Source organism: Pituophis catenifer, unplaced genomic scaffold (assembly GCF_029215685.1).
Source record: "Pituophis catenifer annectens isolate HBS135680 unplaced genomic scaffold, rPitCat1.0.hap2 SCAF_3, whole genome shotgun sequence".
Lineage (NCBI taxonomy): Eukaryota > Metazoa > Chordata > Lepidosauria > Squamata > Colubridae > Pituophis > Pituophis catenifer.
In genome coordinates, this window is record NW_027256883.1 from 122,273,782 (window position 1) to 122,300,050 (window position 26,269).

At 38.8% G+C, this 26,269-nt stretch overlaps 1 protein-coding gene across 2 annotated transcripts in view; it reads left to right on the top strand.

The window, feature by feature from the left end:
- Positions 1-25,797, top strand: part of CFH (complement factor H) — a 74,736-nt gene extending 48,939 nt beyond the window's left edge. For both annotated transcript variants that reach the window (XM_070940971.1, XM_070940972.1), the window contains 7 exons: positions 3,409-3,579; positions 8,210-8,386; positions 12,594-12,770; positions 17,144-17,320; positions 19,914-20,096; positions 21,776-21,972; positions 25,056-25,797. In XM_070940971.1, the coding sequence (XP_070797072.1) occupies positions 3,409-3,579; positions 8,210-8,386; positions 12,594-12,770; positions 17,144-17,320; positions 19,914-20,096; positions 21,776-21,972; positions 25,056-25,067 (1,094 nt within the window). In that variant the 3' untranslated portion in view covers positions 25,068-25,797. The remainder of the gene's footprint in view (positions 1-3,408; positions 3,580-8,209; positions 8,387-12,593; positions 12,771-17,143; positions 17,321-19,913; positions 20,097-21,775; positions 21,973-25,055) is intronic.
- Positions 25,798-26,269: the final 472 nt, after the last annotated feature.

Consider the following 26,269-nt stretch of genomic DNA (forward strand, 5'->3'; position numbering starts at 1 on the left):
TATAGTTTCTTCAATAGGATGACGTTAATCATATCTAAAAAATAAAAATGGGGCACACTTGAGAACTGTCTTCCTATGTAACATCTTTTGATGGCACACAGTTTCTTCTGCAACACCCCTTTAAGGTCCCATGAGCTGTGCATGCTTTGTCTAATCTGATGTGCAATGAGAAAAGATAATTTTGCCATGTAGAAAAAATCCTTCTCAACAATCCAAGGATAAAAGGAAATACAGCATTAGTCTTAAAATCAGTTGGTTTCTTCCTTAGCAGCTATTTTGTTTCCTTCACAGCAGCCACTCCACCTCAGTTGTGGAACACAGATTACTAGCCTACATTGGACAGCATACTTTTTGCCGACTTTTCCCCATTAGGCAAATTCAGTGATAAAATGTCATTTGTCACATTACAAAGGTTCTTCGCTTTGAGTCTTTTGTGTCTTCAGCAACCTAAGTGAATTTACATAGAACAAAAGCATGCAAATCTAGTACGGAATTCATCTTTGACTTTTGCTACTTGCATGGAGACATCCATACAGATTTCTTGACCTAGCAAAAAAAACCTCAATGGAAGAAGTTTCAGAATTTCTGCTGCTTAAGAGGACCATCGGATCATTACATCACTCCTAGTTAATTCCAAAAAAAATCTTCAATAAGGAAAAATCATTCATTTTTTTCTATTTATTGATAAATATTTTGTTGGAAAACAATACATACAGTATATTCTGTCCTTCTACAAATTCTTCCAAGTCAGTTAATTTACAATAAATGTAAAAAAACCTATAAATTGATAAGAAACATATTGCAATAAAATGTAACTATTTTAATATTCAGGTTACAAACCATGTCTTCATTCCTTTCTAAAGTTGTAGGAATCTGGGAGGCATCCTAACTACATTTGCATTAATTAAATCTTATTTTTGTTTAGTTCGTAGAGAAGCAAACATTGTGGTGAATGGGTAAACTTTGCCTGGATTAGATGAATGATTTCAACTAGTTACCTGTCTTTGTGGTAATTGGTGGCCTTTCCTCATACTATAGTTCGATATCAGCTTGTTCAGCTTAATCTAATTTATGATCAATCCTGCAAACTATTTTTATATATGCTAAAGAGCAATACAATTAAATTTCACTAGTGTATAAATGTCATCGCTACAAAACTTTGATGACTCCTTCTGCTTCACCAATTGTGGCCTTAAAATAAAACAATCTTGCAATAGTGACTTATATTGCTATTTTATGTAATTACCGTCTTTCCCCAAAAATGCAGCCTACCCCGAAAACAAGCCCTAGTCCGATTTTCATGACTGTGCCTAATATAAGCCTTACTCCCCAAAATAAGCCCCAATTAAGCCCCGCCCACCATCTGGTTATACAAAGTGGGGCAAGGCACATGTGTAAAAATCAAGCTAGGGTGGGGATGGGGGGTGGAGCTGCCCCACACTCACTTACCTTAAGATGGCCACAGCCAAACCTCCCACACCTGGATAAATGTTGCACCAATGTCTGACTTCTTCTGTGGATGCTTGTGGCTGCTCGCGGCTGGAAGCCATGTGGGGCATCATGCTGGTGCCGCCAGTCACGGCAGGACACTGCAAGGCTCGTTGTGCCGGTGCTGCTGCTTGCAGCAGGGCACTGTGTGCCACATCCTGCCACTGCTGCCACTCACACGTGCAGCCTCACGCCGTGAACAATGGCATCAGCACACTGAGCCATGCAGGAGGCCTGGCTGCGATAGTCCTAAAATAAGCGGGTAAGACATCCCCCAAAAATGGGGCCCAAAAGAAAATAAGACCAGGTCTTATTCAGTTAGAACAACACTACTGTGTTTCCCTGAAAATAAGACCAGGTCTTATTTGTAGACCTGGTAACTGTTTAATTGGTTTTGATCTTATATGTCTTTTATTATAGTTGTTTTATAAGTAAGTACTATTGAGAGTTTCATGATTGTAGTAAAGTTCTAGTGTGATAACAGGGAACAAATGGCTCTTTTGTGAGAGTTTTCTGGTGAAATGTTTAAAGATGAATTATAAGTACTAGGTAACAGCAAAGGGTTAGAATTGGAAGAAACAGACATCATGATTTAAATTTAGGTCCTGAAATATTAGTTTGTGGAAAAACAGACTGGAGGATATGAAGACAAATGTGAGAGCAGATAGCAGAAAAGAATGATTGAGAGAAAAATAGATAAAAGATTTGCTATCGTCTGATAGGAAATGATATCTGTAGTTTTGTTGTTGTTGTTATTTGTTCCCCAGTTGGTCAATCCTGGCATTCTGTATCATTGTGGAAAGGGAAATCTATGTAACAATGACTGGAGATCTAATCTGAGCATGCTGTTAGGTGCTAAATCTTGGAGAAGATTTTTTCAGGATGAAGTGATTAGTCAAGGATTCTCACTATGCAAGCAGTCTACCTCATAGATAATGAGAGACTGGCAAAGGAAGGAATAGCACATAGGGCCTGTCATTGGTTCCCAATAGATTTCTGGGTCAATTCTTAATGTTGATCTATAAAACCTATATAGTTTGGGACTTGGATACCTGCAAGTCTCTAATTGCAGTCAGCCAGTTTACATGGACAAAGTGCTAGTGGAACTCAACTTCCATGAAATGAGGGGGGAGGACTGAGATATAAAGTCACTGTTTCTCAATAGTAGTATCAGTCTTATGGTTATAGCATTTTTCTTTTGGAAAATGTTCCAAACTGATCTCTTTCACAGAACATTTATGGACTAATTGCATGTCCTGTATCTTAGATTTATTGTTAAGGTAAATTAAGGACACTATTATTAGTGTCCAATTGCTATTTGACTTTTAAAGTGATTAATTTTTGCATGCTGTTAATTCTTATCATAAGTGTTTATCTGCAAAACACTGTCAAACAAACAAATATCTCCTGAAATTTAAGGCAAATATTGACTGACAGGAATAAGGATAGAAGCCTTGGATCAGCAGAATCTTATGGCTGTGATACACAAAACTAGTTCCCCAGGATCACTTGAGGACATCAGCAGTCAAGAAAAATGAGAGCCACAAATTTCTGTAAGACTCAGTTGCCAAAGAGAGAAGAATATCATAATCAAATGTATGGAAAGTTTCTAAAAATCTAAAGACTACTTGAGATTATGATATTTTATTTCTTTATTTGCCAGCTCTGCTACACAGCCATTTACCAACTGGATGAAGAAAGCCTGATTTAAAATAAGTCCTGATAATTGTATCATACAAATATAATTAGAATTTCAATCTCTTTGTGATTATGGCATTCTCAATTGCAGTAAACAAGAGATTTGACATAAAAGCCTCCTAAGAAAATACTTAGGATTAATCTTCTTTGGGTGAAGTAGAAATGAGATAATTTTCAGCCCTAATCCTAATCAAGTTCTAATCATAAACTGTTTTGTTAAAGGAATCTGCCCTTTACCACCTCAGCTTCCCAATGCCATCAATATACCCGAGGTGAGACTCTACAAGAGCGGAGACGAAGTTAGCTTCAAGTGTCAAGAACATTTCCTTCTTCGTGGCCCACAAAAGATAAAGTGTAAAAATGGAACATGGCAAACACCTCCACGCTGTCTTGGTTTGTATGCTCAGTTTTACCTTTATTTTAAAGAAACTGGACATTATAGATAAAGTAAATATCGCTTCTTATAGATAAGAAGCAAAATGGTCAGGATAATATTCAGAGCATGGTTTATGGAATTCTTCACAGCCATTTATCCACAGTGGCCTCTCTCTATATTTGTGTACTCCAGGGATGGGTTCTACTTACCTTTACTACCGGTTTGCATCGTGCCCATGCACTTCTGTGCATGTGCAGATGGCCTATGATGACATCCGGGTCAGTGGGCGGAGCCTCCCACCGGTTTTACTACCAGTTCTTGTAAACTGGTCCGAACCGGGGGAAGCCTACAACTAGTGTGCTCTATTCCAAGGGACTGATCAGGTTCTTTTGCACATTGTACATGGTGCCTTTATCTTTCTCTGAGAGTCAGATCAGAGTTTGTTTATTTATTTATTTATTTATTTATTTATTTATTTATTTATTTATTTATTTATTTATTTATTTATTTATTTTGTCACATTTCTATGCCACCCAACTCCCAAGCGACTCTGGATGGCTTACAACAGAGAATAAAACAATGCAACAATATCCCAGACAAAAGTTAAAAGAAGACATTAAAACATTAAAACATTAAAATGTTAAAACACATAAACTCCAATTTGTAGCCGGGTCTCGCAAGATCACTATAACGAGATCAATGGCCCCAGGCCTGCCGGAAGAGCCAGGTCTTCACTGCTTTCCGGAAGGCCAATAGGGTGGGGACGGTCCGGACTTCAGGAGGTAATTGGTTCCAGAGAGCCGGGGCAGCCACAGAGAAGGCCCTCCCCCATGGGCCTGCCAGCTGACATTGTTTAGCTGACGGGACCCGGAGGAGACCGACTCTGTGGGATCTTACCGGTTGCTGGGAGCTATGTGGTAGAAGGTAGTCTTGAAGATAACCTGGTCCTGAGCCATGTAGGGCTTTAAAGGTAATAACCAACACCTTGAATTGCACCCAGAGACCAATAGGGAGCCAGTGCAGCTCGCAGAGAATTGGTGTAATGTGGGTGTATCTAGGTGCACCCACTATAACTCGCGTGGCTGCATTCTGGACCAACTGAACACTTTTCAAGGGTAGCCCCATGTAGAGCGTGTTGCAATAGTCCAAACGTGAGGTGACAAGGGCATGAGTGACTGTGAGGAGAGCCTCCTGGTCCAAGTAGGGTCGCAATTGGTACACCAGACGAACCTGTGCAAAGGTCCCCCTAGCTATAGCTGTCAGATGTTGTTCCAATCTCAGCTGTGAGTCTAGAAGGACACCCAAATTGCGAAACCGTTCTGAGGGGGGCACTTTCTCTCCCCCAAGAACCAAGGATGGACAATCAACATAGTCTTTAGGGGGCAATACCCAGAGCCATTTGGTCTTGTCTGGGTTAAGTCTGAGCCTGTTTACTCCCATCCAGATCCTCACAGCCTCCAGGCACCAGCACTTCACATCTACCACCTCACTGAACTGACGAGGGGTGGAGATATACAGCTGGGTATCATCAGCATATTGCTGATATCCTACCCCTGTCGTCAAATGATTTCACCCAGTGGTTTCATGTAGATGTTAAATAGGAGGGGAGAGAGGACTGAGCCCTGAGGCACCCTGCAGACGAGGGGCCTAGGGGACAACCTCTGTCCTCCTACCAGCACCGACTGTGATCGACCAGAGAGATAGGAGGTGAACCACCACAACATGGTGCCTCCCACTCCCAGCTCTCTTAGTCGCCCCAGAAGGATACCATGGTCAATGGTATCGAAACCCACTGAGAGTTCAAGTAGCACCAAGATAGAGGAATGACCCCTGTCTCAGGCTTGCCAGAAATCATCCATCAGCGTGACCAAGGCAGTTTCTGTGCTGTAGCCAGATCTGAAGCCGGACTGAAAAGGGTCCAGATAATCCGTTTCATCCAATGATCGCAGGAGCTGAAGTGCCACCACTTTCTCTACAACCTTTCCCACAAAGGGAAAGGTTCGAATCTCTCCAAGGCTCAAGGTTGACTCAGCCTTCCATCCTTTCTAAGGTAGGTGAAATGAGGACCCAGTTTGTGGGGGCAATAAGCTGACTTTGTATATAAATATACAAAAGAATGAAGGCTATTGCTTAACGCATTGTAAGCCGCCCTGAGTCTCCGGAGAAGGGCGGCATATAAATCAAAAATGAAAAATGAAATGAGATTGGAGACTGGACGAAAGTTTTTTAATTCTGTTGGGTCCAGGGAAGGCTTCTTGAGGAGGGGCCTTACAACTGCTTCCTTTAATGGCTGCGGGAAGGACCCCTCCCTCAAGGATGCATTAACTAAAGCCTGGAGCCAGCCTCATGTCATCTCCTTGCTGGCCAAAACCAGCCAGGAGGGGCATGGGTCCAACAAACAAGTGGAGGAGCTCATCGCCCCTACAGTCTTGTCCACTTCCTCAGGAGTCACTGGCTCAAACTCCTCCCACACAATAGGACTAAGACCTGCCCCCATCATCTCGGTCGGTATTGCCCAATCAGAGTCCAGGTCCATCCGAATCTGAGTGATTTTATCCAACAGAAACTGCACAAATTCCTCAGCTCTACCATGCAAGGGCTCCTCTCTTCCCCCAACCTTAAGGAGGGAGCAAGTTACCCTAAATAGATGCAATAAGTGTGGAAAAATGTGAACATTTTGCCACCTGTATCGCCACTAAGTAAGTCCTAACAAAGGCTCTCAAAAGTGTTTGGTCGGATTCGGATTTACTGGTCCTCCAGTGTCGCTCTAGACGTCTCTTCTGGCGCTTCATCTCCCGGAGCTCCTCAGTAAACAAGGAGCTTTCCTGGATCCACTGTCATTGAGAGGCCACAAAGGCCTCTATACCCCTTAATTCCAGATCATATCTCCACTGCTCCGAGAGAAATACCAGGTCGAGCGTGTGTGTCCCCCCCCCCCATGGGTCAGACCCTGAACTACTTGGGTCAGGTCCATGGTTGTCGTGGAAGCCATGAACTCCTGAGTCCCATCTGAAGAATCGCCAAGTGATGGTAGGTTGAAGTCCCTCAGTACCATAAGCCTGGGGAACTCCACCGCCAACCCAGCTATTGCCTCTAGCAGCACAGGCAGGGCTGTTGTCATGCAGCTGGGAGGCAGGTATGTAAACAACAAGCCCAACTGAACCCTTGAATCCAAACTCAAGAGGAGAGACTCACACCCAACAATCTCCGAGGCAGGGATCCTGCAAGGACAAAGGCTCTTCTGGACAATAGCTGCCACCCCTGCCCTAGGCAGATGTGCCCAAACCCGTCTGGGCACATCTCAGAGAGGGGAACCCCCCCTCCTGGCCTAGCCAGGTCTCAGTTATACATGCCAGGTCAGCCCGCTCCTCCAGGATTAAGTCCCAAACGAGGGGAGCTTTGTTAACAACAGACCTGGCATTATACAGCAGCAGCCTGATGCCAGGGCCCTGACATCCCAAGTCACCAGGTATATGAGGTGAGCCCGGTGAACCAGAACCAAAGGGGCCGGAACAAGTAATCGCTTTGACGTAGCGAGTCCTAGTTCCCCGAGAGCGGCCTACCCCTTGGCTCCCACCATATCTACTCTCCCAGTCATAACCATGATATTCCGGCTGTCTATCCCCCAGAGATCCCCTTCCCCACCTCAGTGGCCCCCCACCTTCCCGGCAAACAAGGCATCGCATTCATACCGAACCGGGGTTCCCATCTGAGCCCCCATCTGCTTCTGCTTGTACACTCAGCAGAGGAGACTCCATTCCCTTCCCCCGACTCCCTCATTCTCCCTAATTCCAGCCACTCCAAACCTGTTCCTTCCATTCCAATAATTAAATTCTAACCTATCCCTAACCCATTCACACCCACAAACATACACATCCTCTCAGGATAAAATTAATATATCCAGCAACAAATGGATATCTCACATCTCATCAGCGTAACAGCAAAAAGTTCCTCCGAGCTCACCCAGGCTTTGTTAGGGACAGTGATAGCGTTGTGATAAGATGGCTTCACCTCACCGGCTCGCAGGAAGACACCGTGCTTGTTGCAGCCCACACCAGAGAAGAAGTGTTTGGAGTCCACCGCAATGGAGGTGCCTTTGGGAAACTCACCATAAAGGCCTCCTCCTCCTCCGTCACCTCCTCCTCCACCTCCTCCGGGGCCCCCGCCACCACCGCCCTCCTCGTCTTCATCGGCGTTGTAGTTGTCAATCAGCCTAGCCAAAGCGTCACGGAACTCGATGAGGCCCCAAGCTGGCAAGGGAATGGCCTGGCCACTTTGGAGGCCTGAAGGCCCCCAGGGAGACCGGCCTTGCCGTGCCCATGCCCGGGTTGGTACATGGATGCTAAACCTATTTCTTTACGTTTCTGCTTTGACCTGTGTCTGTATATGGTGGCAGGCATAAGGGCTGTATATGCTCTACATACTCCATTATGGATCACTTGGCCAAGAAGGAGCTTATGATGGAAGGGTTGGCAGCATCTTGAGTCTTTCACAACTACTTTTCCATTAGTGGCTGCTTTTTGCATAAAGATTTGCTTTTTGAATCGTGTTTCATTAAAACAGATTTGCTATATAGATACAATAAAAATGTTGTTATGATATTTTATTTCTTTCATTAACAAATCTTCCTGTGGTTCCTGTTTCTAGATTTACGATGTAAATCTCCTCCTGAAATTGACAATGGTATAATAGACATTGGGAATCGCACAGTGTTTTTACCTGGTGAAACTGTGGAGTATCGTTGCTCTTCAGGTTTTGAAATTAGTCAGTTAAAAACTGTAAAATGTGAAAATTTGAAATGGTCTGAGCTACCCGTTTGCAAAGGTAAGAAATAGTAATTTTTTCTATTGAAATGCCAACACTGGGTTTGAGTTCTAAAAAAAGTTATCCATGCATTTTTTTTTTCATTCCTATGCTGATATTAGAAATGGGACAATGAAGATGCATAAACGAGGAATTTGGAGTTTTTGTATAAATATTGAAATTTCACAGGTCTTAAAATGTCACATTTTGAACTCAAGCATTAATCTCATGTGAAATATCATGTATACTTTCAGAACTGTTCTTATCAGAGCAGGATTCTGACTTCAAAATCTCTCTTATTCACAATTTATAAAGGACTTAGAAAGTGTCATGTGAACATCATACAACTGCATCATCCCTCTGTTGTTCAGGCAAAAAAGCCCCAAAAAACACCACAACCACTATTATTTTTTGAGGTGAACCTGCAAAATAAGGGTCACTGCTTTAATAAATCAGCTCAAAGATTGCCTTCCCTAAAGGCCTCTTTACCACTCCAGAGAAGAGATGGTGAATGTATATAGATTAGGCAAGTGCCATATGATAATAATAATAATAATAATAATAATAATAATAATAATAATAATAATAATAATAATAATAATAATAATAATAATAATAATAAAAAAGCAAAGTAAGTAACAGTGCAAAGCTTTTTTTTTTTTTGCCCTGTCCATGTCTAATCTTTACTAGCATAACTTTCCTTTATTTATTTATAAAGCACTTTATTTTCAGTGCTATTCTGGCTGCCCTGTTTTCTTTCCTAGATATTTGCTAGAATTGCTGGGCCTTTTTAAGCAGGAGACCATTATGCTTTCCCTGGGAAAAACAAAGACCTTTCTCTCCAATCTACAGGAATCATTTCTCACTAAGTCTACCAGAAATACATAAAATCTCTCAAAAGTTTATCTTGCAAGACAGGGTGGAGGGACAAAGCTTGGGGGCTCAGACATTCATTTTTGGGTGGCTTGAATGCAAAATTGATGGTTAGAGGATATTGCATTTATGGAACTAAAAGTGACAAAGGCTGGAGCATGTCATGCTAGTGTGTGTGTGCGTGCACACACTTGTATAAGATTTTACAAAAAGGAAAAGACAAACCTAAAAGAAATAAGAAGAATAGGTCCAATAATTAAATTTAATGCATAATTCCTAGCTTGACTTCTTAATTATTTTTGTCAGTATGACCTGGTGCTTGAAGCTAAAGTCAGCTGCTGGCTTTCCTCAATTGTTGTTAGCTTTTTGTACATTTGCTTTCTATCAGGGCCTCAATGGGACATAACTTCTGTCTTCAGTTCAATGCAGGGGTGAAATCTAAATTTTTTTGCTACTGGTTCTGTGGGCGTGGCTTAATTAGTGGGCGGGCTTGGTAAGGTGACTGGGTGGGTGTGGCCAAATCAATGTCCTTTCTGGATCGGAACGCCTTGCGCACGGTCACTCATGCCCTAGTTACCTCCCGTATGGACTACTGTAATGCTCTCTACATGGGGCTCCCCTTGAAAAGCACCCGGAGGCTCCAACTGGTCCAGAACGTAGCCGCGCGGGTGATTATGGACGCAGCTCGTTACGCCCATGTAACACCTCTCCTATATGAGCTGCACTGGCTCCCGGTGGTCTTCCGGGTGCGATTCAAGGTGTTAGTTATCACCTTTAAAGCGCTCCATGGCTTAGGACCTGGGTACCTACGAGACCGTCTTTTGCCACCAATAGCCTCCCACCGACCAGTTCGTTCTCACAGGGAGGGACTACTCAGGGTACCATCAGTCAAATTATGTTGACTGGCGACTCCCAGGGGGAGGGCCTTCTCTGTGGGGGCTCCAACCCTTTGGAATGAACTGCCCCCAGAGATACGGAATATCCCTGATCTCCGTGCTTTCCGCCATGTCCTCAAGACCCTGATGTTCCAACAGGCGGAGCTAAACATACGAAGATGTGAATGATTTTTTAAATGTTATCTAATTCTGGGTTTTATTTAATTGACCAAACTAAGTAATAATTTTAATTAGCAATTTTATGATGTTTGTGTGTCTATATTTTTCTTGACTGTACACCGCCTTGAGTCTTACGGGAGAAAGGCGGTATAGAAATATAATAAATAAATAAATAAATAAATAAATAAATAAATGTCACTTCTTTGCCCTTTTTTAACCTACAAAACACAACACAACACAACTGGCTCACCCACAATGTAAAAGCAGCTGTGCTAGACTCAAAATGGCCCCGCAACAAGCAGGAACCTCACACAGCCACAAAAAGCCCCCCAAAAAACAACTTTCACACTTTACACACACACAACACAACACAACACAACTGGCTCACCCACAATGTAAAAGCAGCTGTGCTAGACCCAAAATGGCCCCTGCAACAAGCAGGAACCTCACACAGCACAAAAAGCCCAAAAAACCAACTTTCACACTTTACACACACAAAATTCCACATACAGCTTTGTGAGATTTTGTGTGTTTGTGTAGTTAGAGTGAGACACTACAGAAACACACTAAATCTCAGAAAGCTGCACAAATATTATTTTATTTTATTTTTATATAATAGCAACTAAATTTAAAACTTCCTAAACTTTAAATGGCTAGGTCTAAAAAAAGAACAACTAAAAAAAAACCCAATTAACTATTTTTTTTTAAAGCTCCCAAAGGGGAAAAAAACTTACCCAATAGAACAGGGGTCTCCAACCTTGGCAACTTTAAGACTTGTGGACTTCAACTCCCAGAATTCCTCAGCCAGCTTTGCTGGGAGTTGAAGTCCACAAGTCTAGGCAGGCAGGCAGGCAGGCAGAAAGAGCTGCTCACCGATGAGCTTGATTGCAGGCAGGGAGATTCAGTTGCTTGCTAATGCATGGATTGCAATCGTCATGCGATCAGCAGCTAAGGTAAGCAAGCTGGAGGCTGGGAGAGGGGAGGGGGAGAAAAAAAGAAACTTTTTTTCTTTTACATGGCTCTGGCGATCCAAGCTGAGTTGCCTGATTAGCAGGCAACTCAGCTGGGATGTCAGAGCTTGGCTGGTCAGAGCCATTTAAAAGGAAAAAAAGGTTTTGATGATCGCGGGGCTCAGCTGGGCATGGGGGGCGGGGGCAGGGATTTTTGCTACCGGTTCTCCGAACTGCCCGCCGCCATCGCTACCTACTCATCCGAGCCGGTCCGAACCGGGAGCATTTCACCCCTGGTTCAATGGTCCTTCAGAACCTGGCCCCTGGTTCCCTCCTTTGAAGATAAAGAAAAACTTTATTTAAAAAAGGTTTTAATACTTATTTTAATAATTTATATAGTTGACTATCTCACAAAAGTGACTCTATGCAATGAACAGAGAGTTAAAACTAAAACACAAACACTATATGAAAATCAAACATATACGCACAGTCTAAAAATCACTCTATTTCTAAATTATAGAACTGAACAAATCAATCAGCAGATTTCTATTAATTTGCTTTTAGAATGTTGTTTTAATAAATTCCCGAAATACCTCAAAACCTTTTTTGTGGTTTCTCTTTAAGAAAATCAGGCCAGAGAAGCATTTATGCAAATCTAAAACCAAACTTTAATCAATTTCTTCAGGTTTTTTCCCTTGCTAAAGAAAATGTATTTAAGTATATGCATAATACAATTATACTTAAATCATGCAATATTAATGTATGCTCTTATGACTTAATTGTATAGATTATCTAGTTCATTTAGTGACCGTTCAAAGTTACAATGGCATTGAAAAAAGTGACTTATGATGATTTTTCACACTTACAACTGTTGCAGCATCCCCATGGTCACATGATCAAAATTCAGATGTTTGGCAAGTGGTTCAAATTTATGACGGTTGCAGTGTCCTGGGCTCATGTGATTCCTGACAAGCAAAGTCAATGGGGAAGGCAGATTCACTTAACAACAACTTAACAAATACAATGATTCACTTAATAAGTGAAAGTTGTAAAATGAGTCAAACTCACTTAACAAATGTTTCACTTAGCAGCATAAATTTTGGGCTCAATTGTGACTCAAGGACTACCTGTATTTAGAATTTTATTTTAAAAAATGCATCGGACTTCTGAAACAGACAGTCTCCTATGAATGAATTCTTTGCAAAGGTTAAGGTAAATAGGTGAACAGAACTCTTGCATCTTAACTTTTTAAAACTGTTATTGATAATTATATGCTTATTTTTTAATATTTAAAGAAATCTTGGCATAAATTGATTTATACTGAAAGTTGTTTTTTCATTTTTTCCCCAGAACAGTCATGTGGTCTGGCTCCAGTAATCCCCAATGCTTCACTGGAGCAAGAAGATAGCGAACAATATGATTCTGGAAAAATAATAAATTATACATGCAATCATGGATTTGATACTAAAGAATCTACTAAAAAAACATGTAGAAGAGGAAAATGGGTAGGATCCTTCACTTGTAAAGGTACAGTAATTTTATTTTTGAACTTCCCAAGGTAATTGTTTTTGAAGCAACATTGTTGAAAAGTGATGCTTAAAAGAAAGAGGCCAAACTTGCTGTCTTTCAATCTATGCAGACTCAGACAAATAGGTATTTGTTGTTCCAGAGATTGAATGATTCTTTACATTGTGTGGGCAAAGAAGACTAGACTAAAATAACCAATGGAAGCATTATTGGAACTGATCAACATGTGAACAATATTGTGACTTTAGCTGGCCTAATATTGATGATATATTTTGTCATAGTTTATTTTTGGCCTATATTCTCTTGAATCAGTTCAGAAAATTGAAGTCTTGTATCCTCTATCCATTTAAACCAGAGCCTGGTTTAGCTCTGCAGACTAAAGCACCGTAATTAACATCCAGCTGTCTGCAATTACACCAGTTCGAATCTCCCCAGGCTCAAGGCTGACTCAGCCTTCTATCCTTTCTAAGGTAGGTAAATTGAGGACCCAGTTTGTGGGGGCAATAAGCTGACTTTGTATAAATATACAAAAGTATGAAGGCTATTGCTTAACACATTGTAAGCCGCCCTGAGTCTCCGGAGAAGGGCGGCATATAAATCAAATTAAAAAAAAAAAAAAACGTGTCCCACACCCCGTATAGTTGAAAATGCTGAAATTATTGAAGATACAATGAAGAAGTACCTGAATGGTGAGAAAATAAATTATCAGTGTAATGATGGTTTTGATATACATGGATCAGCTGTTGTAACGTGTAGACAAAATAACTGGTCACGCTTGCCAAGATGTGTAGGTAGGAATGTATGGTCTATAATATTTTTGGTGAGATTCACAAAATTCACATGGAGAGTACATTTTTTAAAAAAGCAGAAATTAAATATTATTAATCTGAACCATTCACCCAAAACGAGCTGATCCTGTGTTGTTGCTCTTAATTTTCCTGTTTGATAAATAGATAAGCCTCTGGACATTTTGATACACTCATCATTTTTCCACCCATCCCCAATTGCCCAACTTCCAACCCACAGTCCAGCATTCCCCCTCAGGTGGCCTGCAAAAAGGAGCAAAATATAGCCTTTAACTAGTCAGGAAAAAAAAATAAGTTACAACTTCATTGCAGGACTATTCTTCAGAATAATTAGAAAGGATGGGGAGACTCTTGCCAATGGTAACTGGTATCTTGAGCTCTAGAGGGTAGAGACACTGAGAGCTGGGAGACAGGATGAAGCTGAACTTCCTCTAATTTGAAATGTCTTCTTTTCTGTTCAAGAAAAAATGCAGCTCAATACCCTTGGTAGTATTTCCTCTGCTTCAGCATTTCCTAATCGGAGGGTGGGGGTGTCAGCCTAGATATCCAGTCTATGTGAGGTCATGGAAACCCAGCATGAGGGACAGATTTTAGATTAGTACAATATTTGTGTCTGGAAATATCACCTGTGGTTGACTTGCCTACCTTGAATGATCAAGTTTGTATGCGTATTTATTTTTCCTCCACTTCTACCCCATCATAATCTAGAGACTGTTAGCTGCTTATATAGAGTATAAAAACCAAATATAAAATCCTCAGTATAATCAACTGTAAAAATAGTAAAGCAACAGAATGGAGTAAGCAACCTTTAATCTGTTGTCTCTCAGCCAGATCTGATGGTTTCCGAACATCAGCAAAGAATATTGAGACTATCTCCCTCACAGCCTAGGGTAGAGGATCACAATTTGTTTGTTTGTTTGTTTGTTTGTTTGTTTGTTTGCTTGTTTTGTAAAGCATGTATAAGATAACAGATATAAGTATAAACATGATTATGAATACATGAAATGGATACAAATAGATGGGGACATTAGGACAGGGACGGTAGGCACATTGGTGCGCTTATGCACGCTCCTTACAGATCTCTTAGGAATGGGGTGAGGTCAACAGTAGACAGTCTATTTACATCCATTGCTTTGATATCAATTGCTTTGATATCCAGCTTCATGACAGACTGATTGGAAGGGAAAAGGCCAGAATAGTTCATCATGCAGGGGTTCACTAGATAGCTTTTTTTCTGCATGTAGTTCATAGAAGGATTTAAATTTCTTGCAGAATAATCCAGTTATTTATTTATTTATTATTATTTACACAAACACAACTCTGCCATTAATCTGCGGCTGATCAGATATTATGACAGTATTGATTGAAAGCACCCGGTTTCATTTCTTCAAGATCAGTAGAAACAGGTGCTGTAGGAGGAGGAGGAGCTTCCTCTGTCTGTAGCCTCACACTCTCCTCACCTCAAAGGGAAGCACCCTCAAGCCTGCAGCATCACTCTTGTATTTTCTGTGCTATAGGATGTGGGTTGACAGTTTTGGTTTCAGAATAATAATAATAATAATAATAATAATAATAATAATAATAATAATAATAATAATAATAATAATAATAACTTTATTGTCATTGTACGTGTATACACAGTATACCCATACAGCAAAATTCACTTAACACCCAAAGACCATGTCCAACACACATAATAATCTCCAAACACACTCCTACCCACCACAATTCCCCACCCCTAAACCACCCAAACATCCACACAACAGACCAAGTAATGTTGTCCAACAGCTCACTGATGGTGGCCCTTTAGTTCATTGTTGAGTGCAATTATAGCTCTGGGTTAAAAACTATTCAGAAAACATGTGGTCTGAGTTTTAATTGTTTTGTATCTTCTGCCGGAAGGCAACAGTCCAAAAAGATTGTAAGCAGAATGGGAAGAGTCTCTGAGAATGTTATGCAACTTCCTCAAACAGCGAGATTTGAAAATGTCATCCAGGGCTGGTAGCTGGAGCTTGATGATATTCTGGGCAGTTTTAATGATTCTCTAGAGCTTTTTTGTCCACTACAGAGCTGTTCCCATACCATGCAAGAATGTAGTATGTCAGGACACTCTCAATGGTGCTGCAATAGTAGGACAGAAGCTGAGATAGATTTATCTTCCTGAGCATTCTCAGGAAGTACAGCCTCTTCTGTGCCTTCTTCACAAGCTTGTTAACATTCATAGTCCATGAGAGGTCCTTCGAGATATAAGTGCCCAGAAATTTAAAACTACCATCCCTCTCCACCTCCTCACATTTATGTACAATGGTAAATGTACATCTTTCTTCCTCCTAAAGTCAATTATAAATTCTTTAGTTTTTTTGGTGTTAAGTGTAAGATTATTTTCTTGACCACAATGTCAGCCCTGTACTTCTTTTCTGTAAGCAGACTCATTGTTCTTATTAATGAGCCCCACCATTGTTGGGTCATCCACAGATTTAATAATTGCATTGGTGTTATACAATGGGGTGCAGTCATGTGTGTACAGGAATAAAGGAAAGGGCTTATTTATTTATTTATTTATTTATTTATTTATTTATTTATTTATTTTGTCCCATTTCTATGCCACCCAACTCCCAAGGGACTATGGGCAGCTTACAACAAAGAATAAAACAATGCGAACAATCCCATAAAAAATGTTAAAAGAAAAACATTAAAACATTAAAAACTTTAAAAACGTTAAAACACATGCATTCCAATTCGTGGCTGGGTCTTGCAAGATCATTATAACGAGATCAACGGCCCTAAGCCTGCCAGAAGAGCCAGGTCTTCACCGCTTTGTGGAAGGCCAATAGGGTGGGGGTGGTCCGGACCTCAGGAGGTAATTGGTTTCAGAGAGCCGGGACAGCACAGAGAAGGCCCTCCCCCGCGGGCCTGCCAGCCGACATTGTTTAGCTGACGGGACCCGGAGGAGACTGACTCTGTGGGATCTTACTGGTCGCTGGGAGCTATGTGGTAGAAGGCAGTCTCAAAGATAGCCTGGCCTTGAGCCATATAGGGCTTTAAAGGTAATGACCAACACCTTGAATTGCACCCGGAGACCAATAGGGAGCCAGTGCAGCTCGCGGAGAATTGGTGTAATGTGGGTGTATCTAGGCGCACCCACTGTAACTCGCGTGGCTGCATTCTGGACCAACTGTAGTCTCTGAACACTTTTCAAGGGTAGCCCCATGTAGAGCGCACACAACCCTGGGGGGCTCCTGTGCTTAGTATCAGAGGAGAGGGATGGTGAGATCCCATCCTTACTGACTGTGGCCTATCTGTCAGAAAATCCTTCATCTAAAAACAAATCCTCTGATTTATACCCAAATTGGACATTTTAAGAAACAACCTGTTGGGTAAAATGGTGTTAAAGGCAGAGCTATAATCCACAAATAACAGCCTCACATATGTCCCCTGTTGTTCCAAATGATTCAATACAGTATGGACAACAATAGACCTAGAAGCGGGAGCACGTTTTCAGACATTTGCTTTAGGAAAACCAAGTCCATTTTATTTGAATGGGACAATTTTTTATTTAAATTTTAGATGTAAGATGTTCTTCTCCCCATCGAATTCAAAATGGTCAGATTATTGGTGAAATAAAGGCAAAGTATTTGCCCCAGGAGAAGGTGCAGTATCGATGCTACACAGGTTATGCTCTTCTTGGATCTCCTTTCATTACATGTTCGAAGAATGGTTGGACAGAAACACCACGTTGTACAGGTATCTATGTGCAGATCTTCACTATGTAGAAATGAAGATAGAATTGGAAATGAATTTGCTTTTACTTCACTGTCTCTTTCATGTTATTTTGAAAAGGTTCTATCATGCTTTTTCAATATTTTATTGCTAGAATTGTAAAATTTAATGTCCCTGTTGAACTGTGAAAGCACAATATATTTTCATTAACATTGTCCCTCTTCTACAAAAATTTGAATTTCTACTTATATAAATCTATTCAGTTCATTTCATAGCTAGAAGTCTTTTCTCATTTGAAAGAGTATGTGACTTTTGGAGCACAAACATGGATTTCTATTTCAAAATTAGCCTTTCCTTCTCAGTCCTATGATGTCATAGAACATAAAACTGGTTGTTATTTAAAAAATCTCATATATATTACTTATGTTAACTTCTCCATCCGTTTTCACACTTATAGTCATCATTCTACCAAGATATGTAGATTGACCCATTTGCTTAATTTCTCCATTTATTAAAAAATTTGTATTCTCCTTTCCCTTTCAAATTTAATCATTTGAGGGTTTCCTACATTGCTCCTCATTACACCATCCACATGACTAACATTCACTCAAATCATTTACATTCTCAGCCAAAATAGTGACTTCACCCATAAATGAAATTATGTTCACATTCATGTCCCCAACCAATGCAGGCCTCCTTATAAGCGCTTATTATACTTTTATAAAGGAATATATAATTATTATGCAACACCATGTGTGTGTCTCACATATCCATGTCTAACGTCCTGCTTAGTTAAGTGCTCCCTTGATTGTCATGCTTGCTTTCTCTCTAATACCTCTATTATCATATTCAGCAACCAACTTTCAACTCTACACAAAATCTTCCATAATTTCAAGCCAATTTTCCATTATTTCATAATTCACTTATTTTCCTCCAGGGTACCAAGGCCTAGTCAAATACTGTAACCACTTATCATTGAAAGCACATTTTAAAATTTCTCCTGATGTAGCATCAAATTTTCCCATCCCTACCATTTTTCATCATTTACTGCCTTTTTCTGACTTTTCTTTTGATGCTAATATCAGTAGCATTCAGTTCCATACCTTTCAATTCCATCCTTCAATTTATCCCTATTATTTGCATTATAACTTATATAATGGAAAGGAGGACTTGGGCAATCATCTTCAGGGCCATGTGGAGGAATTTGTGAAATATCTGATGGGAAAAGTTGCTTGTATCTATTCTCAGTAGGAGACCAAACATAGAGCAGGTCCATTAGAGATTCCCAGGGAATGGGCTTACCCAGGTATCTGGGAACAGGTTGATTCTGTTAGATCTTAAGAAGTGGACAGGGTCCTTAGAGCTGTCAGTGCAAGTGCCTGCCTATTAAATTCATATCCCTCCTAACTGGTGAAAGCCTCCAGTGGTGATCAATGCATCACTGCAGAAGGGGGCATCCCTGGGATCATTTAAGGAGACATTAGTCTGTTCCCTCCTTAGATGCTGTGGGTGCCTGGATGGGGGACAATAGGCTTGAACCCTGGTAAGACTATGTTGCTATGGCTTGGAGCTTGGGATCTGGGAATTTAAAATCTTCAGTTCTGGATGAGGTTGGGAGTTACAACCTGTGGGTTCTTGTAGACTTACAATGGCTGCTCAACAGCACATGTAACTTTTCTGTTACATGAGTTGCACTAGTTGCTGTTTGCTTCCAGGTCCAATTAATATGTTAGTTATCATCTTTAAAGGCCTTCATGGCACAGGGGACTATGTCAACCCAATGGGATTGACCCACCCCACTCACTCTGACAAAAGGAACATCCTGCAAACCTCCTCAGTCAAGGAACTTTGCTAGCAGGATCTGGTAAATGATCTTTCTCTGCCATGCCTCCACAATCTGGAAAATCTTGCTGTTGGATGTGAGATATGCCCTCACCCTCTAGTCTAGGCCTTATGGATTTGCCTCAAGACCTCGGTCAGCCAATTGACTTGGGGCCATGATGGAGCTCTTTACACTGGAAGTGACTGGTGAACTAAGAAAGAAGGTTCTACCACTGTGATGCTTATGTACTAGTTCCTAGTTTTAATCGATCTCTATTAATTTTAATGTTTATAATTTTTTAATGTTTTTTCTATTCTTGCTTTTATTGTGTTGCAAGCCTCCCATCACTTCAATACTGAGATGGATAGCACAACATCCAGTACAACTACACAATTGATTTGTGCAGAGTTTGAACAGTTATTAATGGAAAATGGGTAATAAAAATAAGAACACCTTGTGGGGAGATGCCGTTTGTCCGAAAGCAATTGCTATTTGTTTAAATACAGATCTGACTTTAGGTATTAAGAAAGTAATGACTATATTTTCTGAAGTTGAAAGACAACACTAGGGACAACAGTAGTAATCATTTTCTGCCTATCAATTGACCAAGCTGTATGATATTGTTACTTTTTAAAAATAAGAATTAGTATAATTTTGAAATGACTATGTTTCTTATGAATTTTGAAATGAATATGTTTCTTATGAATATGTTTAAAATGTGTCTCTGTGTGTGAATACACTATAATATTTGTAATCATGAGGACTCTTGCTCAATAGATTCTGTATCTGTTATAGATATTGGGGGAAAATGTGGACGTCCACCTTATGTGGAGAATGGAGACATTGTGGACTCACCCAAGCTAATCTATTTACATTCTGAAAGTGTAACTTATCAGTGCCAAAATTATTATACAATGCAAGGTTCTCCAAGAGTGACTTGTCAAAATGGTCATTGGTCACAAACACCAACATGTAGAGGTATAAGTAATATCTTTAATTCTTTATAGATTTAATCTTTATAGAGAAATATTTTATTTTGGGAATGGAATAAATTTCACACATCAGAGATGTTATGTCAGTATGTTAGTGCCAGAAAATATTTTACTTCCTTGTAATTGAATAAAAGTAGTAGTATTATGAACCAAGATAAAGTAACTTTCTCAGGGAGAAACTGCTTCATAATGGAGAATTGTACAAGATCTTTTGCCATGTAGAAATGTTGTCCTCATTTTGTGAAACCCTCCTGGTGAAATTCTGCTTTCCCTAAGCTATATTTCATAACAGACATCTTTTTAGTCAGTGGCATGATTGATAAAATTCAGATTTTAGTTTACTTGAATTCAGTAGGTAGATTTTATTTTTCTTAGTATTTCACAGATCAGAACACTGGGCCCTCCATTATCATCATCATGCCATCAGTCAGTCAATCAATCATTCCTTGAACAAAAATTACAAAAAGTCATGTTTCCCAACAATCCACTAGGGCTCTTTTTGAATGATAGTATAAGTTGAATCTCTAGGGAACTAACATTATTATTTTTAAAATAGGCTAAGAATGGATGAAGACTCTGTTGACTTAATCACATCTACCCTATTTAGTCAATGTTGAAAAAGAAGATATGAGGTGACATTGTAAGAGAAGTTGCCTGAACCTGGTCTTCTCCTAATCCAGATATTCAGTATGAGGAAATTTGGAAGAAGGGGACTAAAATGTTTTTCTTTTTCCTTCTACACATTTTATTTTTTTTATTTTATTTTATTTTATTTTATTTTATTTTATTTTATTTTATTTTATTTTATTTTATTTTATTATTTTATTTTATTTTATTTTATTTTATTTTATTATTTTATTTTATTTTATTTTATTTTATTTTATTATTTTATTTTATTTTATTTTATTTTATTTTATTATTTTATTTTATTTTATTTTATTTTATTTTATTATTTTATTTTATTTTATTTTATTTTATTTTATTTTATTTTATTTTATTTTATTTTATTTTATTTTATTTTATTTTATTTTGAATTTGTATACTGCCCTTCTCCCTGAGGACTCAGGGCGGTGAACAGCCAAGTAAAAACATCAAGTACAAATATTAAAATACAGTTAAAATATACATATATAAATTTGGCCCCATTAATTAAAAACAATAAACAAAACACTTAAAAACACTTAAAAAATTAGGCCAGCCCGGCTTGCTGGAAAAGGAAGGTTTTAAGGGCACGGCGGAAGGCACCGAGGTCTTGGATTCTCCTTATCTCTGGAGGCAATTGATTCCAGAGGGTAGGTGCCCCCACAGAGAAGGCCCTCCCCCTGGGGGTCACCAGCCTGCACTGTTTGGCTGATGGCACCCCGAGGAGGTCCTCTCTGTGGGAGCGCACAGGTCGATGGGAGATCGTCGGTGGCAGCAGTACCGACACATGTGTTACAGTACATGTAACACATGTAACATTGTCTTGCTTAAAAGAGTTTTAGTTCATGACTGATAATTAGTTCATGAGAGACAAAATAAAATAAAGAGGGGGGAATCCATTTACATAGATCTCTAATCAGTTTAGCCTATTGCAAATTTCTAACCTAAATTTTAATTGCTTTATCAAATGAATTCCTCAGTGTAAAACTTTCTATTTGTCATCTGATCTGTGTCCTTTTTCAGTTGCTTGTACAGCAAGTCAAGAAGATATGAGAGAACACAACATAAGGCTGAAGTGGGCCAACGGGGATAAAATATATTCTACGGATGGAAATGTAGTGGAATTTGTATGCTTAAGAAACTACATACTACATCCAGATACCAGATCATTAAGAGTTAATTGTGTGGATGGGAAATTTAACTATCCGCGTTGCATTCCTGTATGTATATTTTCAGAAAAATACTTTAATTCACCAATATTAACATTTCTTTCGCTTGTCTATATCTATATACCTATATATCTATATCTGGGCATTAAAAAAATCACTTGAAATATTTAAAAGACCTAGGTCTGGCAGCTAAATTTGTCGATGTAATGTTTTCTAAGGTAACTTGGTCTTCTGCATTTCTTCTAAATCAGAACACTTCTTAACAGACTTGATTTAAACATTGATCATTAATAGACAGACTTGAACATTGGGTGCTATCTAACAAAATGAAATTCCATGTTGAAAAAAGTAAGATTCTACATTTAAGCAAGAAAAACAAAATGCACAGCCATAGTGTAGGTGGTACCTTGCTCAATAGTAGTAATTGTGAGAGGGCTCTTGGAGACAATAATTTAAATATGAGCCAGCAGTGCGCTGCAGCTGCCAAAAAAAGTCAACACAGTTCTAGACTGTATAAACAGACGGATAGAATCAAGATCACGTGAAATGTTAATACCAGTTTATAATGTCTTGGTAAGGCCACACTTGGAATACTGCAAACAGTTTTGTTTGCCATGATGTGAAAAAGATGTTGAGATTCCAGAAAGAGTGCAGAGAAGAGCAATAAAGATGATTTGGGGACTGGAGACTAAAACATATAAAGAAGGGATGCTGGAATTGGGTATGTCTAGTTTAATGAAAAGAAGGGCTGGGCTGACATGATAGCAGTGTTCCAATATGTCAGGGAATGCCACAAAGAAGAGGGAGTCAAGCTATTCTCCAATGCAACTGAGGGCAGGACAAGAAGCAATGGTTGGAAACTAATCAAGGAGAGAAGCAACCTAGAATTAAGGAGAAATTTCCTGACAGTTAGAACAATTAATAGGTGGAAAAACTTGCTCCAGAAGTTGTGAATGCTTCAACACTGGAAGTTTTTAAGAAGAGATTGGACAACCATTTTTCTGAAATAGTATAAGGTTTTCTGTCTGAGCAAGGGGTTGGACTAGGAAACCTCCAAGGTCCCTTCCAACTCTGTTGTTTTATTAAGATTCATTTGTTAAGCACTATGGGGACGGGGTTAATACTTAAAAACAATGAGGAATGGGGCTGGAATGCTGAATCTGCCAGCATTTCATCTCTTCTGGTCTGTTGATCAATCCTGACAGATTCCAAGATGAAGACCTCTATGTTAAACCCAGTGGGCTATTTTCACTTATTTCATTGGCCGCAGTCAACAAATTTAGTTGCCTCAAAATGAATGGTTCCAAGTGAACACACATACATTTTACTTTATGTATTTCATTTGCATGGATATTGAAATATTCTCCTGGCTTTTGAACTTGCATATGCAATTTACTCACTTGTGTGTCTAGATGCATATTTATAAATACTTATCAGAAGCCACAGGACCAGAAATCCAGTGGGCTATATTCATTGATTTCATTGGCCTCAGTCATCAAATTTAGATGCCTGAAAAAGCATTGTTCCAAATGAACACTCATACATTTTACTTTATTTATTTCATTGCATTGATATTGAAATATTCTCCTGTCCTTTGAACTTCCATATGCAATTTACTCACTCATGTGTTTACATGCATATTTATAAATACCTACCAGAAGCCGCAGGGCCAGAACAAAAAATAAAATTACTAAATTAGTAACTGTTGATAATAGCAATAGCAAAAGCTCTTAGTCTTATAGACCACTTCATAGTGTTTTACAGCCCTCTCTAAGCGGTTTACAGAGTCAGCATATGGCTCCCAACAATCTAGGTCTTCATTTTATCAACCTTGGAAGGATGGAAGTCAACCTTGAGCTTGTCGGGATCAAACTCCTGGCAGAAGGAATGCAGAGTTAGCCTGCAATATTGCATTCTAACCACTGTGCCACCACGGTTGTGTAATCATACATTATATATTACATGTAAAATGAGATATCCCACGAAATATTTCTAAGCTTAGAATAAATGGAAAAATAGATTGAGCAAGAACACTCTCTGAAATGAATTGATTGATTCATTATCATTGATTGACTATCTATTAGTAAATGAGATTCTATTGACTTCCAGAGACTACTAGATCCAACCTAAGAATTACTTGCTTTCTGTTGAAAACTTTAGGGTGCACACTGATTGAATTTGTTGTACTGAGCACAATGAAATCAATGAAAAGAGCTCATTGGAGTTAAATTAGACTTTTCAGTCATTTCATTCTCAGGACAGAGGGATCTCCTGGTCTTCAGTTTTGGAATCTGACAGGATTCAGCATCAGATTAGAAGAGATGAAATGATGGGCAATGTTTGTGCCTCCTTGTCCCATGCCTCCTTGTTTTTAAGTATTAACCCCACTCCCCATAGAACTTCTTTCCCATTGCTCTAAATGGAAGGAATTTCATTTGGATCACAGGAATCCCCCATTATATGATGAGTTTGCATTTGAAATTGCAATTAATACAAATGGTATTGGTGAAATGCAAATTTTGCTGAAATGTACATGTAAATATCAAATATATGTATAGTGTACATTTTATTGGAAATCTTCCTAGTTAACAAAAAATGATTTTTTTCTTGGCATTGCTGTGCTACAGTTCCCAGTATTCTTCTATTGGCTGTGTTGTCTGAGGATATTGTGAGTTTGTTAATTCACTGCATTTGTGTTCCATCTTCCCTCAAGTGTATCCACTGTGAGGATGAATTAAAGTTTGGTAACATCTAATTCCCCATTCCTATATTTAAAATGTTGGTGTTTTGAGTTCATTCTGACTGCCAGAGCTTATATCCCAAAATATAAAGAATGCCCAATTAATTATTACAGTCTATTACATGTCATTGTGTCAAAAGTAATCTTAAAAAAGATAGAAATTGCTCAGTGAAAAAACGGGCTAGAGTTCTTGAATCTCTTGAGTAGTTTTAACCATTTGATTTAAAAATGGTGATACTGACTTTCAAAATTGTCTTGGCCATGTTGTTTGATATCTCAAAAATTATTGCAGGCTGCTTTCTGCTGCAGATCATATGAATGAGTTTAAAAAATAATTACATAAAATGTACAGATGCAAATTTATTTATTACTTACTGTTCACTTTTTATTTTAGAGAACTGCGTAAATGAAGAACAGGATATATACAGCACCCTTTAAACCAGAAGATGAACGTCTGAAATCATGTATCATTCTCTTTAATATAACCATATGAAGCTGGATTGTATACAATTATAAATGGTGGATCCAAACCTAAAAGCCTACTCTGTAAAAGACAGATTTTACCAACTGAAATTACTGTGAAAATGATAACATTTAAAAACAAGTTTATAGAACATCTTTAAGGCAGATAAAATATTATAATATAACCTTATAAATATATTTTTAAAATGCATATTGAGTGAGGAATGTAGATTTATATATATAAATTTACTATATATATATAGTAAACATTTGATTAATCTGAATTATCAATCAACAGCCCATCTTAAAGGCATGACAATAGATAATTGAAATTGATGTTTTTACATACAATATAGAGGTGTTAAGTTCTTTTAAAAAAAAATTTTTAATCCATTAATCATTTTTGCTGCCAAACAATTTGCAGTATATTTTATAAAGATACATTTAATACTTCAGTTTACAGTCTAATTCAAGATCCAGAAAGAAATTGGTGCTCTGGAAATGTTGCTCTGGAAATAGCCAAATGTATTTTGATGATCAGAATTTGATGGAAGTCCACCCAGATGGATTTCTATACTTGTTTTTGTTTTGGTTTGCTTTTGATTGTTTGTTTTTACAGTATGAAATTATATAATTATAAGTAATTAAAAATTAAGATAAAGTTTAGAAATTGGCACAGGCCTTCCCAAACTACATTCCTTCAAAAGGTGTTATTTAACACAGAATGGGCTAGAATTTGCCATGATATAAATTCAGTCTTATTCATTGTTCTATACAAAGTGAACCCATTCAAAACAAACTTTGTAGCACCCTTTTGGATTGCCAAATCCCTTCATATTTTTCATTACTATAGACTAACAAGGCTATGCTTCCTTTAATGAACAAAGTGAAGAGAATTTGTCCTTTTTGAATATGATAGAGCTGTTTGGTGGAAACTTATACAGAAGTATAAGATGTTATCTCAATGGCCTTTTCTAAACATTAATTGATTTGCTAGATTAGGTCAGCCGCTGCTGCAGCTGATGGAATACAAGTAGCCCTCATTTAGCATCCACAATTGGAGCCAGCAATTCAGTTGTTACAAGAAATAGTTGCTAAGTGAACGATTGTGTGACTGCAAATTTATGTTTATGGTTTTACTTCAGG